General features: G+C 46.5%; 1 protein-coding gene across 1 annotated transcript in view; it reads left to right on the top strand.

Moving 5' to 3' along the window:
* LOC112110664 (CLIP-associating protein 2) overlaps positions 1-18,225 on the top strand; it is a 271,547-nt gene that overhangs the window by 141,008 nt on the left and 112,314 nt on the right. Inside the window, exons 15-16 of the mRNA XM_029914219.1 lie at positions 2,708-2,785; positions 6,882-7,049. Of these exons, the coding sequence (XP_029770079.1) occupies positions 2,708-2,785; positions 6,882-7,049 (246 nt within the window). The remainder of the gene's footprint in view (positions 1-2,707; positions 2,786-6,881; positions 7,050-18,225) is intronic.

Here is an 18,225-nt window from a genome sequence, read left to right as displayed (position 1 = left end):
TTCCCGGAGCTATGAATACCACAGCGGATGAATTAAGCAGACGCTTTCCCTGGGATCGTGAACGGGAGATAAACGAGACAATCATCCACAACATATTCCACATGTGGGGCTACTCAACCATAGACCTTTTCGCAATTGTGAAAAACACGAAATGTCTCGAATTTTGCTCCCGAGCGGGACTGGGCAAACATTCCCTGGGAGATGCGTTCATGATTCCATGGCACCAGGACTTGCTATATGCTTTTTCTCCGATACTGGTTCTCCACAGAGTTCTAACAAAGATACAGACAGTTCGTGCCACGGTAATTCTGATTGCCCCATCGTGGCCCAGACAACCATGGTTTCCGTTCCTCACCAGAATATCAATCTGCCCACCAATCTCGTTGCCCCTCACTCCAAACCTTCTATCGCAGCAACACGGCTGATTTCTTTACCCCAACCTGTCCATGCTTCACCTCAAAGCTTGGTACCTACAGGGTTCTCCCAAAATGAACTAGCATACTCTGAGCAGGTTCAAAGAATGCTCCTACATAGCAGAACACAATCTACTCGCATCGCCTATCTCCTTAAGTGGAAGCGATTCACACACTGGTGCTCACCTAAACAACTTCTTCCTACTTCTGCACCTCTTCCAATCATACTTGACTACCTATTAGACCTCAAGCAATTGGGCCTTTCTTTCAGCTCCATCAAAGTCCACTTAGCTGCTATTACAACTTTTCATGACAAGATCGACGATACCTCTGTTTTTGCTCATCCAGTCGCCAAGCGTTTTCTCAAAGGGCTCCAATCCCTATACCCGGACATTAAATCTCCTACCCCTCCGTGTGACCTTCAGTTAGTTTTATCCTGCTTAACTCAACAACCATTCGACCCCCATGCCACTTGCTCCCTCCTACACCTCTCTATGAAAACAGCATTCCTAGTGGCAATCCCCTCCGCCAGACGGGCAGGAGAGAAATAGCAGCTCTCATGGCAGACCCACATTATACACTATTTGTTAAGGACAAGGTAACCCCCCTCCGATTACATCCCAAATTCCTTCCAAAGGTGCATTCGTCGTTCCACATCAATGAGCCGATACACCTACCGACTTTATTTCCTAAACCACATGCAAACTCTTTTGAATCTACCATGCCTACGTTAGACGTACGCAGGGCTTTGTCCTTCTATTTGGATAGAACCAAGCCCTTTAGGAACTCTTCGTCTCCATCGCAGAGCGTTCCAAAGGCACACCTATTTCTACCCAGAGACTTTCAAACTGGATTTCTGCGTGTATCCGACTGTGCTTCAGATAAAGAAAGTGATGCCTCTAGCCGGCATCAGAACTCACTCCACTAGATCTGTGGCTACCTCCATGGCTTTTCTACGCAAAGTTTCCCTGGCTGACATCTGTAAAGCGGCCACTTGGTCTTCTGAACACACATTTGTTAAGCACTATGCCCTTACTCAAGGACCTCTCTCTGATAACACGATTAGGCAGAGCTGTATTACCTACTGCATTCCTACCACATCCAAAGTCCCTACCTCCTTGAGATACACTGCTTTTCAATCACCTGCAGTGGAGCACCCACAGGGACATCTCTCGAAGAAGAAGAGGAGGAGGTTACTCACCCTATGCAGTAACTGATGTTCTTCAAGATGAGTGTCCCTGTGGGTGTTCCACTACCTTCCTCTCCTCTATTTCGGAGTTGGGGTTGTAGAGAAGGAACTGAGGAGACCGGTCGCGCATGTTTACTATTAAGGTACACTCGGGGGGGGGGGGAGACAGGCTGTGCGCTTGCGTGACCGGTACGAGTACTGCTGTTAAAATCTCCGAGCGAAGGCTCAGGGACGCACCAACACCTGGAGTGGAGCACCCACAGGGACACTCATCTCAAAGAATGTCAGTTACTACACTGGGTGAGTAGCCTCCTCTCTATCAATCCAGTAGTATGCTATTTTTATTCTGCACTAATTGATTGATTGATTTCAAAAGACTGATCATTCAAAAACTAATTTTTAAGGAATACAGTGGGGAGACACTTTATCTTTGTACTTATTCAAGATAAGCCTATTTTCTATCACTGATCAGTATATTGACTTCTTTACTATACATGCATCTCCTTAAAATTGAAAGGTACTTTCTAGCATGCCTGTCTTAACAATGGGCCCAAGTAAGCATGCAGGCACAGATTCCATCTTCCGAACCAGGAATAGCTGGGGCCTGACAGCCTGCCTAAGCATCTTAAAAAGGGATAGTTATGTCATTATGGCTCTGATCCCTTTCCTGACTTGCATCTGCTAGAAGGAAGGTCCAGACCCAATATCAGGATCACTGTGGGTAGGTCTACAGTACAATAGAAGACCCATGGCACAGCTGCAGCTGGCTCAGGTCAGTTGACTCATGCTATGGGGCTAAAAATTGCAGTGTAGATATTTGGGCTTAGGCTGGAGCCTGGGCTCTGAGCCCCCGCGAGAGGGGCGGGTCTCAGAGCTCAGGCTCTAGCCCGAGCCTGAATGTGTATACTGCAATCTTTAGCCCTACAGCTTGAACCCCTTGAGCCTAAGTCATTTGACCCAGCTCCGAAACTTGGTGCCGCGGGTTTTTAATTGCAGTGTAGATGTACTCTGTATGACTTAGAGAAACTTAATTAACAGGTAAGAAATTACCTTGGTATAATTAAATTTGTAAAATTAAAAACTAATATGAGGTATTGTCTTCTAGGCATGCAACTGTCTTGGTTGAAACCATCAAAAAGGGCATTCACGATGCTGATGCTGAGGCAAGAGTGGAGGCAAGAAAGTAAGAGTTTTGAGTGAACTTGTAACCTTGATTAAAAGATTTGACATTTTATACCAAGGGAAGGGAAGTCTATATATTGAGTAACTCCTCACTTAACCTCGTCCTGCTTAATGTTGTTTCAAAGTTACGTCGCTGCTCAATTAGGGACCATGCTTGTTTAAAGTTGTGCAATGCTCCCTTATAACGTCGTTTGGCTGCCTGCTCTGTCCACTGCTTGTAAGATTCTGTGGAAGAACAGCAACTTTACAAGGGAGCATTGCACAAGTTCCTCTTCTCCGCCTCCTTCCCCTCCCCCTCCCATCGCTTAGGACTTTCTGGGAGGGAAGGGGAGGAGCGGGGAAGGGGCTGCATCTCCGCTTCTCCCCCTCCCTCCCAGAAAGTCCAAAGCACTGGGAGGGAGGGGGAGAAGCGGGGAAGCGCCGCATCGCCGCCCTTGCCCCTCCCTCCCAGAAAGTCCTAAGCACTTAAGTCCTAGGACTTTCCTGGGGGGAGAGCGGGGATGCGGCATGCTCCGGAGAGGAGGTGGAGTGGGGGTGGGAAGAGGTGGGCCTGGAGTGGAGGAGGATGGGAACAGGCAGGCCTGGAGCATCCCCTGGCAAAGTCAGTGTCCTGTTCTGCTCCGGGGAAGCTGCTGCTGTGAAGGTGCTTCCTAGTATCCTTGCCTGTAGCACGCTGTGCTTGTGTGAGGTAAGCCAGAGGCACTTCCCAACCACAGTACAGTACTGTACAGTATATAATGCCTTTTTTCTGCCCCAAAAAAATTTCCTTGGAACCTACCCCCCACATTTACATTAAATCTTATGGGAAAATTGGATTCGTTTAACATCGTTTCACTTAGTTGCATTTTTCAGGAACATAATACTACAATGTTAAGTGAGGAGTTACTGTATGCTTAAGGTATTTAACTGTTAATCACTGAAGAATATGGTTAAAATTGATCATTTAATATAATCCTAAAATGAACATTTTTTTCCATGCAAAACGCCCTACCTAATTTAGTAAAGCTTAGAAGAGTTACTGGTTTTTGTTTTGGAAAATCTGATGAGTTCAGTAAAATGGAAGTATTGTAGATCAGTATTTCTGCCTAATCAGTCTTACTTCCATGAGTACAAAACATCATTGAACAACTAACAGTTCTTTTGTTAAGACAGACGATAATTCTGCTCATCCTCCTATGCTTGTTTTCTGCAGGGACAACAAAATAAAATAAATTATACTTATCTATATTTTGTCAATAAAGGTAATTAACAGTCCTTTGAAATATAATAAGGAAGCATATAAGTAGCATGAAAATGACCATTTAAAATTGGTGCCTTTTTCATGCAAGGTTTTAACTTGGAATCTGCCCTTCTTTGTGACAATAATGCTTATTATTTTCTGTTACAAAAGATTCTTTTTTTGTAGGAGATTCACTTCCTGTCACACATGGAGACATACAGTTACACAAGAATAAAACACAAGTATAGGAAATAAAACTGAAAATTAATGGATAAAGCTAGTGTTCAATCCCTGCTCTTTTCATAATCTCATTCAAATCCATTAAAACAAAATGCATAAAAAATCCCTTCATCAGATACTAAGTTTATAGATTTAAATGCTCAAAGTTTAGTAAGTGAAAACGTTAAAATTCTTATTGCAGCACTACCTCACATAGCACTAGGATGACCAGATGTCCCGATTTTATAGGGACAGTCCCAATATTTGGGGCTTTTTCTTATATAGGCTCCTATTATCTCCCTACCCCCGTCCCGATTTTTCACACTTGCTGTCTGGTCACCTTACTTAGCACACATTTTTAATTTCTAGTTACTGTTAAATATAAACAAAAAAAATGTACGGTGTGTGCAATGTGAGAGTTTCTTAAAGAACCATACATTTTTCTTTTTGGTAGATTAAATCTGTGAACATAACGTGCATCAGCGTAGCTTTGTGGCATTTAATTTCCCTGCTTTCATTTAAAGAACACAGAGCAGGGAAGACAATACTACCACATTGCCTGTCAGACAGTGGTGATACAGTCTCATAGAGCATGTGTGATTGGCACAATTTTCACAAACTAGCTGGCCAGGCCTGACAGAACATTTGGTTTGAAATCAGAGTTTTTCTTCTTCTAGGTGAACTGTCTGCGCTCATGGATGAGCTCCATCTGCCTGATAGAGGCACAGAGAGGTGAAGTGACTTGCCCAACAGGTCAGTGGCAGAGCCAGGAATAGAACCCAGGTCTCCTGAGTCCCAGTCCTGTAGCCTCTCCACTGTACCACTCTGCCTAGCAATGAAAATAAAACTGCCAGTACTTATTGTTAGCATTCAAATGGTCTCAGTTAGGATTTGAAATCCTCACCTGATTGTGATAAATGGAACTGGGGAGGGCTAAATTCACTCCTCTTTGGCTGCTTTAGTTTGGCTGTAGACCATTAAGGCAGACCACTACTGCTATGCCACCAGGCCAGTCTTTTACATTTGTGTAATGTGCAGTGAATTCTGAATTACATGAAAAAGTACATCTGTTTAAAATGCAGAATCAATATCTAGTATTTCTCAATGTTATTTCTCAAGCACCTTCTGTTTTCCAAAATAATAATTTAATTCAGAGGCAAATTTTGAAGCAAAATTAAATCACCATAAATCTTAACTAACTTTTTTAAAAAATTCCCTTTTGAGAAATACCCTTTATATTGTGCTGGTTCACTGAAAGTTTCTTAGAATGGATCATTCTGTGACATCACAGATACTATTGGCTACTAATATTTGATGGTATATTCTGGGGTATCTTCAGTGAGCAGGAAATATCAAAAGATATATCACAGAGAATGTGATGGGAGGAATAAAGTTATTTCGGAAAGATTAGTTCAGACTTTTGTGCTAGATGCCTTCATAACCTGGCTAGTGGAGAAGCATTCAGCACATATTTCAGTGCTGGTGCAACTGGGAGCCATGCTGAGATTGCTCAATTAGGGCAAACTGCAAAGAATGGGGCAGACAATCCCCAAAACTGGTGGTTATTCTGATACTTAGATTTACCAAGCCAACAACAAAACAGCTTCTACAATACATTACTGGTTACCCAGAAGCCAAAAAACACAGTTCTCTAAAAGCAACCCAGCCTTTGGGCTCCCACCCAGACAGCCAAGTCAAATATGATGAGGTTTATTGACAATCTCGTTCATCATATGAAAAGTTCTACCAGTCCCAAAGGATCGGACACATTACCCACCAAGTTAATGAATATTTCAGATCTTACACAAATACATGCTTATAGCCAATTCTTATTAACTAAATTAAAATTTACAAAGAAAAGAGGGAGAATATTGGTTTAAAAGATCATTATACATACAGACATGAATGTTGATCTTAGGTCAATTTCATAGTGGAGATGGTGAGCTTTCGAGTTGTACAGAGTTCTTTTAGAATTAGTCCATAGGTTCAGTCCAATGTTCAATATCGAGGTGATCCAGATGGCACTGGAGATCTCAGTCTTGTGGTCCAAGCTTCCCCTGATGAAGCATAAGCAGATTTGAGATGAAAGGATCAGGTCCCAAGCGTTTTTATAGAGATTTTTTGCAGCCTCTTGTGTGAACAATAGTCTTTTGAAGTAACCTTCTCTTTCCTAAGCATCACTGGTAGTTAGCTACAATGATTAGTATAAGGTAATTATTCATTAAGCAATTAAGTAATTATTCATTAAGCAATAGACAGTTTACTACTAACTTCAAAGTGAAATATAGACAGTGATGTTATCATACCCAAGTTTCATCTAAATGTTAATACTCCCTTTTGATCTCTGAATCAATAGAAACTGTTTACATGGTTAACATTAACCAGATATAAGTAAACACATTCAATTACTATTACCTCTAATTCTCTAACAATACAAGTTTTCATTTCAAAGCTCTAGTCTATCTTAACATGAAATGGCCATAACTACCATTTACATACTTTTTTAACACTTTTATAAACGTTGAATTTGGGTCAATTAGCATGCTAGTTGTGTAACCCTTTCTAGCCTGTGTCACAGCTGGATTTTCATTTTTTCTATGTAGTTTAAAAAACAAAAAACCCTGTAGCAGTTCTACCTGGCTGTTCTTTTGTTTTGTAGGACTTACCTGGGTCTTAGAAGTCACTTTCCTGGAGAAGCAGAGGCCCTGTACAATAACCTTGAGCCATCCTATCAAAGAAGTCTCCAGACTTACTTGAAGAATTCTGGCAGTATAGCATCTCTCCCTCAGTCAGACAGGTCATCTTCAAGTTCACAGGAGAGTCTCAAGTAAGTGTCACTTAAGTGATTCCTAGTCTGAAAGAACAAAAATTGTCTAGTTCTAATGTGCCTACAGGTTTCAGAGTGGTAGCTGTTGTTTTTGCTGATACAGACTAACATGAAGAGTCCTTGTGGCACCTTAGAGACTAACTAACAAATTTATTTGGGCATAACTTTCGTGGGCTAAAACCCACTTCATCAGATTCATGGAATGAAAAATACAGTAAGCAGTATATATATTACAGAACATGAAAAGATGGGAGTTGCTTTACCAAGTGGTAATCCAATCGAGGCCAATTCAGTTAACGTGGAAGTGGCCTATTCTCAACAGTTGACAAAAAGGTATGAATATCAACAGAAGGAAAGTTACTTTTGTAGTGCTAACGAGGCCAATGCAATCAAGGGGGACGTTGCCCATTCCCAACCGTTTTCAAAAAGGTGTGAGTATCAAGAGAGGGGAAATTATTTTTTGTAGTGACCCATCCACTCCCAGGCTTAATTTGATGGTGTCAAGTTTGCAAATTAATTCCAGTTCTGCAGTTTCTTGTTGGAATCTGTTTTTGAATTTTTTTGGTTGAAGAATTGCCATTTTAAAGTCTGTTATTGAGTGTCCAGGGAGATTGAAGTGCTCTCCCACTGGTTTTTGAATGTTACAATTCTTGATGTCTGATTTATGTCCATTTATTCTTTTGCGTAGAGACTGTCCGGTTTGGCCAGTGTACATGACAGAGGGGCATTGCTGGCACGTGATGGTATATATCACATTGGTAGATATGCAGGTGAATGAGCCCCTGATGGTGTGGCTGATGTGGTTAGATCCTATGATGGTGTCCCTTGAATAGATATGCGGACAGAGTTGGCAGCAGGGTTTGTTGCAGGGATTGGTTCCTGGGTTAGTGTTTCATTGTGTGGTATGTAGTTGCTTTTGAGTATTTGCTTGAGATTGGGGGGCTGTCTGTAAGCGAGGACTGGCCTGTCTCCCAAAGTCTGTGAGAGTGAGGGATCATCCTTCAGGATAGGTTGAAAATCCTTGATGATGCGCTCGAGAGGTTTTAGTTGGGCGCTGTAGGTGACGGCTAGTGGCGTTCTGTTACTTTCTTTGTTCAGCCTGTCCTGTAGTAGGTGACTTCTGGGTACCCTTCTGGCTCTGTCAATCTGTTCTTCGAGTGCTTGCTCATATCAATTCCAGTTAGTTGTGTGCACACGCCGTGTGCACTGCTGTCAGAAACTTTTCTCTAGTAGCTACCCATCAGGCCGGCTGTGGAGCCCTCTGGAGTGGCACCAATATAGCGCTCTATATACAACCCTGCCAGCCCGACACCCCTTCAGTTCCTTCTTACCGCCAGTGACGGTTGTTGGAACAGTGGTCTCTTGCTCTCAAGTGCTCCACTAATCCCTAGCTCTTCTGCTTATCTTTATATATAGTTACCCATTGTTAGTTAATTGTTCTCTTCTAGTTGTTAATTGTAGTCTTTAGTGGTTGGGGGGTTTTTTTCCCCTTCAACGAGGGCCTCGCGGGGCTCTGGGGCATGCATCCCAGGACTTCAAACCCTGTAGCTCCTGTGCCAAACCTATGCCCGTGGGCGACCCCCACGACTCCTGTTTCCAATGTCTGGGAGAAGCCCATCAGGCGGACATGTGCAAGATCTGCAAGGCCGTCAACTCTCGCACTAGAAAGGAGAGGGACATTTGTTTTAAAACAACTCCTCATGGAGTCTGCCTTCCATCCGCAGCAGGACCCGGCCCCGAGCGTCTTGGTGTGGAGCGTTCCTCCGTCGGTGTTGTCCACAGCACCGAAAAAGGACTCAGCATGCCCTCCCAGGGGCCGGCAGTGTCCCGGGGCACAGAAGCGTTCCCCTTGACACCACTCCCACTCATCGGCTGCCCACAAAAAGTAGGCTAAGGACAATCCTCCACAACGGCCTGACATGGAAACTGCAGCCTTGGCAGGGCATGGTGCGGAGTATGGGCCTACGGTCAGGTTCAACCTTCATGGGCCCCTGTCTCCCCAGGAAGCCCCGCGCTCCTGGACTCCCCGCGCTCCTGGACTCCCCGCGGCTCCAGTCATGCTACCCTCCACACTGGACATTTTTGAGGCCACTAGGGGCTTATCGAAATGACGGCGCCCAAGTCCCCAGTCTCAAGGCCTCCGCTACCCCAAGGCCCGGCACTGTCAAGAGGCAAACCGGCTATGTGCGGGCCGTCTGCCCCCCAACCAGGATCTCTGCGCCGTTCTGAGTCCCGGCGCCGCACTTATGCCCCACGCCAGTCTGACTTGTGGCACTGGTCTCGCAGCCCCGACCCTCAGAGCCATTCCCGCTCGAGGTGGTCATCGGCTGAGAGGTCGTGGTCCTGCTCGAGGTCCAGATCCCAATCTGTGATCTTGCGGCACCGCTCGCATCGACCTCGGACTGCACTTCCCAGTTGTCACTCTACGTCGCGGCACCGCTCCCATTTGCAGCACCGTTCCAGATCCCGCTCCAGACACCAGTCCCCGCTTCAGCTCAGGCCTCAATCGCAGCACCGCTCCCCACCAAGATGAAGCCCCACTTCGTAGCACCGATCGACCTCCTGGCACCGCTCCACATCTCGCTGCCGTTCCCCGCAGCAGCACCACCAGTCACTATTTGGTCCTCGTTATTCCCCACGGCACTCATTCCATCCATTCGAGGAGGAGGCTTCCTTGGGATAGTACCGCACCGCCACCCCTTGGCCTTCCCACTCAAAGTTGGCCTCCCTCAGGTCAAGCAGAGCGTCGGGGGCATCGGAAGTGCCCAGATCAGGGCCGGGAAGTCTTAGACAGGACGCTTCAGTGCCCCACTGGCAACCCCAGTGGTAATTCTGGACCCCTTAGACATACCATCAGGCCCAAAGTGCCCCCCCAAAGCGTTCCCCCACCATCCCGTTCGGGGTCTTGCCTCCCTGAGGCAACCATCAGCTGTCCACCTCAGGATCCATCGCAGAACCTGGATCCAACCCCACCCCCGGTGGAGGCTACACCAGGGTTCGGGAGAAACCGGTCCCAGAGGATCAGGAGGCCGCCACGGAACCGGTCCTACCGGTGGCTTCTTCCTCGTCATCTCCTGACGAGGCGGTGGCAGGTACCTCCACATCCGGTCCACCACCCATGGACTACAGGGCACGGCAGGAACTCCTCCAAAGGGTGGCCCTAAATATGAACCTCTAGGTGGAGGAGGTGGTAGAGGACGAGGACCCTGTGGTGGACATCCTGGCACCAGAGGGTCCCTCTTGGGTGGCCTTACCTGTGCTAAAGACTATCCAGTCTAACGCCAAGACTATTTGGCAAATGCCTGCCTCCATTCCCCCTACGGCCAAAGGGGTCGAACGAAAGTACTTTGTTCCCACTAAAGGGTACGAATATTTTTTCACCCACCTCCCTCCATGCTCCCTTGTTGTGTAGGCGGTGAACGAAAAAGAGAGGCAGAGTCAGCAGTGGCCCGTGCCCAAATCAAGAGACGCTAAACGCCTTGATTTGTTTGGGAGGAAGGTTTATTCAAAAGGGGTCCTTTCTCTCCTGATCGCTAACCAGCTTGTGATCCTGAGCAGGTACAGTTACAATGCATGGTCTGCAATTCAAAAGTTCAAAGAGCTTCTCCCATCTGAGTCAAGGGCTGAACTGGGGGCCATCGCTGAGAAGGGCAGAATAGTAGCCTGGACTCCCCTCCAGGGTTCTTTGAATGCCGCGGACTCGGCAGTACGTACCCTTGCGTCGGGTATCACGATGAGACGCAATGCCTGGCTCCAATCCTCGGGTCTCCCTCCTGAAGTTCAGCAAACAATTCAGGACCTCCCATTTGATGGCCTGAGCAGACAAACTCTAGACTCCCGTAACACCATTAAGTCCCTCGGCATGCATGTCTCGGTGACCCAAAGGAAGGCTTTCAAAGTGCAGACCACCCAGCAGCTGTCTTTCCCCACTAGGCCCAGGCAGGACTTCTCCCACAGGAAGAATAGATATAGTCGGTGAAGGCTGTCGCGCCGCCCTCCTGGGCAGGGCCAGGGCTAGTCCAAGCCCCCTCCAGGCCCTAAGCACCCCTTTTGAAGGTGTGCACGAGGACGGATTACCAGTCCACAACCCGGCCACTTATCCTCCCTTTGTGAACTGTCTATCCCGCTTCTACCGTGCGTGGTCCCTTATTACGTCGGACAGGTGGGTGCTCCGCACAGTAGAGGTTGGATATTCTATCCACTTCTGCTCCTCCCCACCCTCCCATCCCCCTTTTCCGTCCCTCTTCAGGGACCCCTCTCACAAGCTACTTCTCATCCAGGAGGTTCAGATCCTCCTCGCTCTAGGAGCAGTGGAGGAGGTGCCCCAGGAGCTCAAAGGCAAGAGTTTCTACTCCCGTTACTTCCTTGTCCCCAAAGCAAAGGGAGGCCTAAGGCCACTTCTGGACCTGAGGGTACTTAGCAGTTCCGCATGGTCTCCTTGAGCACAATCATCCCTTCTCTGGATCCGGGAGACTGGTACGCCGTCCTCGATATGAAGGATGCCTATTTTCACATGTCTATCACCCTGTCTCACAGATGGTTCCTCTGCTTCATGGTAAACAAGGTACATTATCAATTCACATCTCTCCCATTCGGTTTATGCATGGCTCCCTGCGGCTTCACCAAATGCATGGCGGTCGTGGCAGCGTTCCTTCACCGCCATCGCATGCATGTCTACCCTTACCTGGACGACTGGCTCCTCCGAGGCTGCTCTCGTCAGCAGGTGGAATCACAGGTGCAAATGGTCAGAGTCAAGTTCGAACGCTTAGGCATCATTTTCGATGTCAGCAAATCCGTCCTCACCTCGACTCAAAGAATAGAGTTCATCAGGGCAGTCCTTGATACCAATCAAGCGAGAGCGTTCTTCCCAGAGGCGTGGCATCTGGCCCTCTTGCAGATAATCAGCAGCCTTTGCAGCTTTCCCACCACCATAGCGAGGCAGTGTCTCAGGCTGCTGGGCCACATGGCATCCTGCACCTACGTGGTGCAGCATGCCAGATTGCGACTCAGGCCTCTGTAAGAGTGGCTCGCGCCGTGTATCGCCCTGGCCATGACAGTCTGGACATGGTGCTGACCGTTCCAAGGCATATCCTCGATTCCCTATGATGGTGGCTTGACCCCTGCATGGTGGGCTCTGGGGTTCTTTTCCACCCTTCCCAGCCCACCTTGACTCTGGTAATGGATGCGTCTGCGCTGGGCTGGGGAGCGCATCTCAGAAGCCTGACAACTCAGGGCTTATGGCAGGTGGAGGAACTGGCTCTGCCTATCAACATCAAAGAGCTCAGGGCAATCCACCTTGCGTGCCAAGCGTTTCTGTCCCGCTTGCAGGGCCACTGTGTATTGGTGCTCATGGACAATACCACAGCTATGTTTTACATAAACAGGCAAGGTGGAGCCCGATCTTCTCCTCTCTGTCAGGAAGCCCTCCTACTGTGGGAATTTTATCTAGCCCACTCCATCCCTCTCCAAGCTGGGCATTCAGATCGTGCTGGTGGACAGCTTGACTGTTCCTTACGCACGAGTGGTTGATTCGTCTGGACATCATCCACTCAATCTTCCGCAGTTGGGAGTTTCCCCGAATCGACCTGTTCGCCACGCAGGCCAACAGGAAGTGTCCAACCTTCTGCTCCTTCCACGGTCACAGCCCAGGCTTGATCCAGATGCATTCTTGATTCCATGGTCCAGTCAACTGTTGTATGCTTTCCCACCATTTCCACTCATCCACAAAGTGCTTCTTGAGGTCCACAGGGACATGGCGGACGTCATACTGGTGGCTCCAGCTTGGCCTTGCCAGTGCTGGTACCACCCACCCTCATGGACCTGTCGGTCCAGTCCCTGGTACGTCTACCTCTCGCTCCTAACCTCATCTCGCAGAATCACGGCCGCCTCCTTCACCTGGACCTTCAGTTGCTCCACCTCATGGCCTGGAAGATCCGTGGTTGAACCAGGCAGAGCTCGCCTGTTCGGACCCGGTGAGGCAGGTGCTTCTGGAGAGCCGCAAGCCATCTACAGGGCCACTCACAAAGCGAAATGGAAAAGGTTTTGTATCTAGTGTGCCCAAAGGCAGGTGCTTTCGCTCCAGGCTTCAGTCCCGTGTATCCTGGATTATCTCCTGCACTTGAAGGACCAGTGCCTGGCATTCGGTTCTCTCAGGGTCCATCTCGTGGCTATATCGGCTTTTCACCCCAGTGTTTCCAGGCGCTCGGTATTTGTGCACCCCATCGTGGGACATTTCCTGAAAGGTTTGGAGAAGATTCATCCCCTGATGAAGCCGTCTGTTCTGGCCTGGGACCTTAATTTAGTTCTTTCTCGCCTCATGGGTGCTCCCTTCGAGCCATTAGCTTCCGGTTCGCTCCTCTATCTCTCTTGCTTTTTTGGTGGCCATCACCTCGGCATGACGCATGTCTGAGCTGGGGGCGCTCACGTCTCAGCCTCTGTACACTATTTTTCATAAGGACAAGGTGCAGCTTAGACCTCACCCTGCCTTTCTTCCCAAAGTCGTGTCCCGCTTTCATGTTAGCCAGGACATTTTTCTGCCAGTTTTTTACCCAAAGCCGCACTCCAGTCCTCATGAAAAGCAGCTGCATTCGCTGGACATTAGAAGGGCCCTCGCCTTCTATACTGACCAAATGAAGCCTTTCCGCAAAACAACCCGGTTGTTCGTCGCTTTAGCAGAGCGGATGAAAAGTCTTCCAGTCTCTTCCCAGCTGATCTCCTCCTGGATCACAGCCTATATTCACACTTGTCGCTTGTTATGACTTGGCGAAGGTTCCTCTGCCTGCCATTATGACTCACTCCACCAGGGCACAGGCCTCGTCGACAGCCTTCCTGGCCCACGTACCTCTTCAGGAAATTTGCAGGGCTGCCACGTGGTGTTCAGTGCACACCTTTACGTCACACTCCGCCATCGTTCACCAATCTCAGGACAATGCGGCCTTCGGCAGAGCGGTGCTTCGATCTGCAATACCTTGACTCCGACCCCACCTCCGAGGTAAGGCTTGGGAGACACCTAACTGGAATTGATATGAGCAAGCACTCGAAGAAGAAAAATGATTAGTCACCCTTTTTTAACTGTTGTTCTTCGAGATGTGTTGCTCATATCTATTCCATTCTCTCTCTCTCCCCCCGCCCCCCCCCCCCGCCACCTTCCCATCTGTCAGAGTTGCTGGAAAGAAGGAACTGAAGGGGGGTCGGGTCGGCAGGGTCGTATATAGAGCGCCATATCTGCGCCACTCCAGGGGGCTCCACAGCCGGCCTGACGGGTGTAGGTGCTAGAGAAAAGTTTCCGACAGCCGTGCACACACACACCTAACTGGAATAGATATGAGCAACAAATCTCGAAGAACAACAGTTACAAAAAGGATGAGTAACCGTTTTTTTCTTCACTTCACCAGAGGGGTATAATAGTTTTAAGAACGCTTGATAGAGATCCTGTAGGTGTTTGTCTCTGTCTGAGGGATTGGAGCAAATGCGGATGTATCTTAGAGTTTGGCTGTAGACAATGGATTGTGTGATGTAGTCTGGATGAAAGCGGTCAGTAGGTTTCCGGTTGAGGCCTGGTCTACACTACGACTTTAATTCGGATTTAGCTGCGTTAATCCGAATTAATCCTTAACCCGTCCACACAACGGAGCCAGTTACTTCGAATTAAAGGGCACTTAAAATCGATTTCTGTACTCCACCCCGACGAGCGGAGTAGCACCAAAATCGATTTTGTTAATTCGAATTAGGGGTAGTGTGGCCGCACACCACCGAATTAATGTGGTTAAAATTAATGGGGTAGTGTGGCCGCACACCACCGAATTAATGTGGTTAAAAACCGAATTAATGTGCTTAGTGTGGCCGCGCACAATCGAATTTATACAATCTGTTTCCCAAATTCGAATTATCTAAATTCGAATTAATCTCGTAGTGTAGACGTACCCATAGTGTGGTGTTTGTGACCATAGCTTATTTGCACTGTAGTGTGCAGGAAGTGGATCTCTTGTGTGGACTGGTCCAGGCTGAGATTCATGGTGGGGTGGAAATTGTTGAAATTCAGTTTCACTGAACAGTGGAATAGTGTAAGTTCTATGATGAAAAAAAATGAGTTAATTTTATCTTTACAATTACTTCTTCAGTTTTCTTTTTCAGTATTGTTCTAATTGCTAAAATGAAGTTGAAATTGGCACTTAGCTGCAGAACAGTACTGCTATCCTCAATAGGTACACCTTATCTTCATCTAGAAGCCTCATTGGAAAAGGACTGGCCTTGCTTCATAAATAGAAGCTGCATGTGGTGATGGAAAGAGTAGTACGTGGAGGTTCTATCCTTCAAATTATGGAAGACATCCTGAACATATGAGGTTCTGTTCTTAAATCACATCTAGTATAGGCTGCAATAGAAATCTGTGTGGAAAACAAATATACCACTTCAGCTCTCAGAACCAATCTGAATTGTGCCAAATTTTGGGAAACCAAAACTGTCAAGACCTTAGTCTAGACTAGTGATCTTCCGAAATGAGTTAACTTGATTTCACTGATTTTGTTTGTAGGCCAAAGGGGAGTAGAAAGAATTGCCCCCTCTCCCCCACTGAAATGTTAATTTTTTGGCAGCAATACTTTTGACTAGTAGCCTTACAAATTGTGTCCCTTCCCTTATCTATGCCAAATTTTAGCTGCAATACATCATTTGTAATTATATAAACATTTTTAAATAGAAATTTATAGGGAACGGTGTTGGCAACACTTAATCTTCAACAACGAATATGTACATTCACAGATGGTTTGCTTACCCTTTGCTTAAGCTAATGCATAATCACTACTAGGAACTTCATTTGTAATCCCTTCATGAAACTAGAAGCGTTGCATTTGGACTGAATATTGAATTGTGGATAAGATAGAATCTTACCAAAGACTTAACATTGCTGGGTAGTATCTTTACATCTCTGTGTTGGGAGCCATGTAACTCCCAAACTATTTAAGGTACATTGTGTAGGAATATTGGGAGCTAGATGAGGAAATCCTAATATTAAAAGCAATTGAAATAAAAACACGAGTGATTTTTACCTTTTGAGTTACCTGAAGTTACTACTCTGGCTTTTATTGTGATTGTTCACCTCCCTCTTCCCTACACTGAGCTTGGGATTCTGTCTATATCAGTATGTCACCTTTTATCAGTGTATGTGATTCCCTATGGTTTTCAATATTATTAACTTAGAAGAATCTTAAATAAATATAAATCTTACAGATCCTTTTGGGCCCAGGATTAATTGTATAGTATACTGTGGGCACTATTGTTACAAGAATAAGTGATATTACTTCTGCCAGCATCCTTACTAAAATAGATTCACAAGATTGGAAAGTTAATTTTTGACCTGAAATTTTATTACCTACAAAAGGGGAATTTTAAAAGTTTAGAGGATTGTTAGTTTTATCTGTCACTATTTCTCTCTCCTTCCCCCGCCCCCCATGCTCCCCATTTAGCCTCTACTATTAATGTTAGAACTTTTTGTCATGGAAAAAAATCCTGTGTAGTTCATCCAGTAGCTAAAGGAGTTGAGAACTAAATATTTTCTTTTTTTCAATTATCATGTCCATCATTACGGAAGCTTGGTAAATGGACTCCTTCAATCTTACAAAGGGCTGGTTTACACTGGGGGGGGGATCGAGCCAAGATACGCAACTTCAGCTACGCAAATAGCATAGCTGAAGTCGAAGTATCTTGGATCGAATTACCTGAGGTCCACACGGCGCGGGATCGACGGCCGCGGCTCCCCCGTTGACTGCGCTACCGCCGCTCGCTCTGGTGGAGTTCCGGAGTCGACGGTGAGCGCGTTCGGGGATCGATATATCACGTCTTAACGAGATGCGATATATCGATCCCGGATAAATCGATTGCTACCCGCCGAAACGGCGGGTAGTGAAGATGTACCCAAAGAAACTGATTTAAATGAAGTTAATTAGATCACTTCAGAAAGGGAGGATCTGCAACATACTAATCAAGCTACTCAGAGACTGGCACTTTTCTAGTTTACCTTCTTGACTATGCTGTTTTAACTTTTACGATAGTGGCATTTAGGGATAGAATTGTGTGGGGAGTACTCTTCTAAGCTCTGCTCACAAAATAAGTTTCACCCATGTGAGTCACTAAAAAAAAAAAAAAAGTTAAATTAGATTCTGCAAGTGTTCAAAATAAAATTGGGCCTCCTGTCTAAACTCCACTGGGCTTCCTGAGCTTGGATCCCCCTCACTGGGGCCTGAATATGCCCATGTGCTCTGCTTGGCTCCTTAGGTTTAGTCCTTTTTTAGTTGGATAAAATAAATGGCAGTATCTTCCAAACACCACCTAGCTGTGTGTAACAGGGTGCTGGCTAGGAGAAACAAGCCAGGCCCCTGTTAGCCCTGTTCCAGAGGAAAAAGGGTTAGTTGGGCTGGCTGAGGGGCCACACCCTAATTACCAGAGAGGATCCACCTGCAGGCCTGGGTAGCCAGCCTGCCCTATAAAGCTGGCTAAGAGACAGGAAGTAGGGGGAGACAGGAAAGGGAGGAGTGTGGCCTCTAGATCCCTGCTGGCTGGGAAGCTAGTAGTCTTCAAGAGTGTTGGTCTCTGTAAATACTTGTAAATAGTAGGTGGTGGGAACGGACACAAACAATGAAAGGACACAGGTGCTGCACCTCTAGAGGCTGTGGCCTCTAGATCCCTGCTGGCTGGGAAGCTAGTAGTCTTCAAGAGTGTTGGTCTCTGTAAATACTTGTAAATAGTAGGTGGTGGGAATGGACACAAACAATGAAAGGACACAGGTGCACACCTCTGGGTGTTTTTGGGGCCTAGGCCGGCGAGGGCCAGGTTACACTGTGTCATAAAAATGAGATGTCACTTCCAGTAAATTGTGCAGATCTGCGATCTCCTTTCTCACATGAGGAATTAAATAGTTAATTCTGACATTTAAATGATCACTGGACCTCTGAATTAACTCCTGAATCAAATGCATGGGTCAATTCACAACCTTTCAGAGCTATTGTTCCAGGCTCTGCACACTTGCATAGAAATCTCTGCATCATTTAAACACTTGCATATTTGAGGTTTTCTTTGCAACCATAACAGCTAAAGATTTTCTTTAAAAAGCAATATATCAACTTGACACAGGTGTCAGTATACCAAACTATCATGTAACAGTACAGTACAAGCCCTACCA

The sequence above is a fragment of the Terrapene carolina genome, unplaced genomic scaffold (genome assembly GCF_002925995.2).
Source record: "Terrapene carolina triunguis isolate 2854851 unplaced genomic scaffold, T_m_triunguis-2.0 Scaffold33723, whole genome shotgun sequence".
Taxonomy (NCBI): Eukaryota; Metazoa; Chordata; order Testudines; family Emydidae; genus Terrapene; species Terrapene triunguis.
The sequence above is the reverse complement of the archived record's forward strand: the minus strand, read 5'-3'. Positions and strand labels throughout refer to the sequence as shown.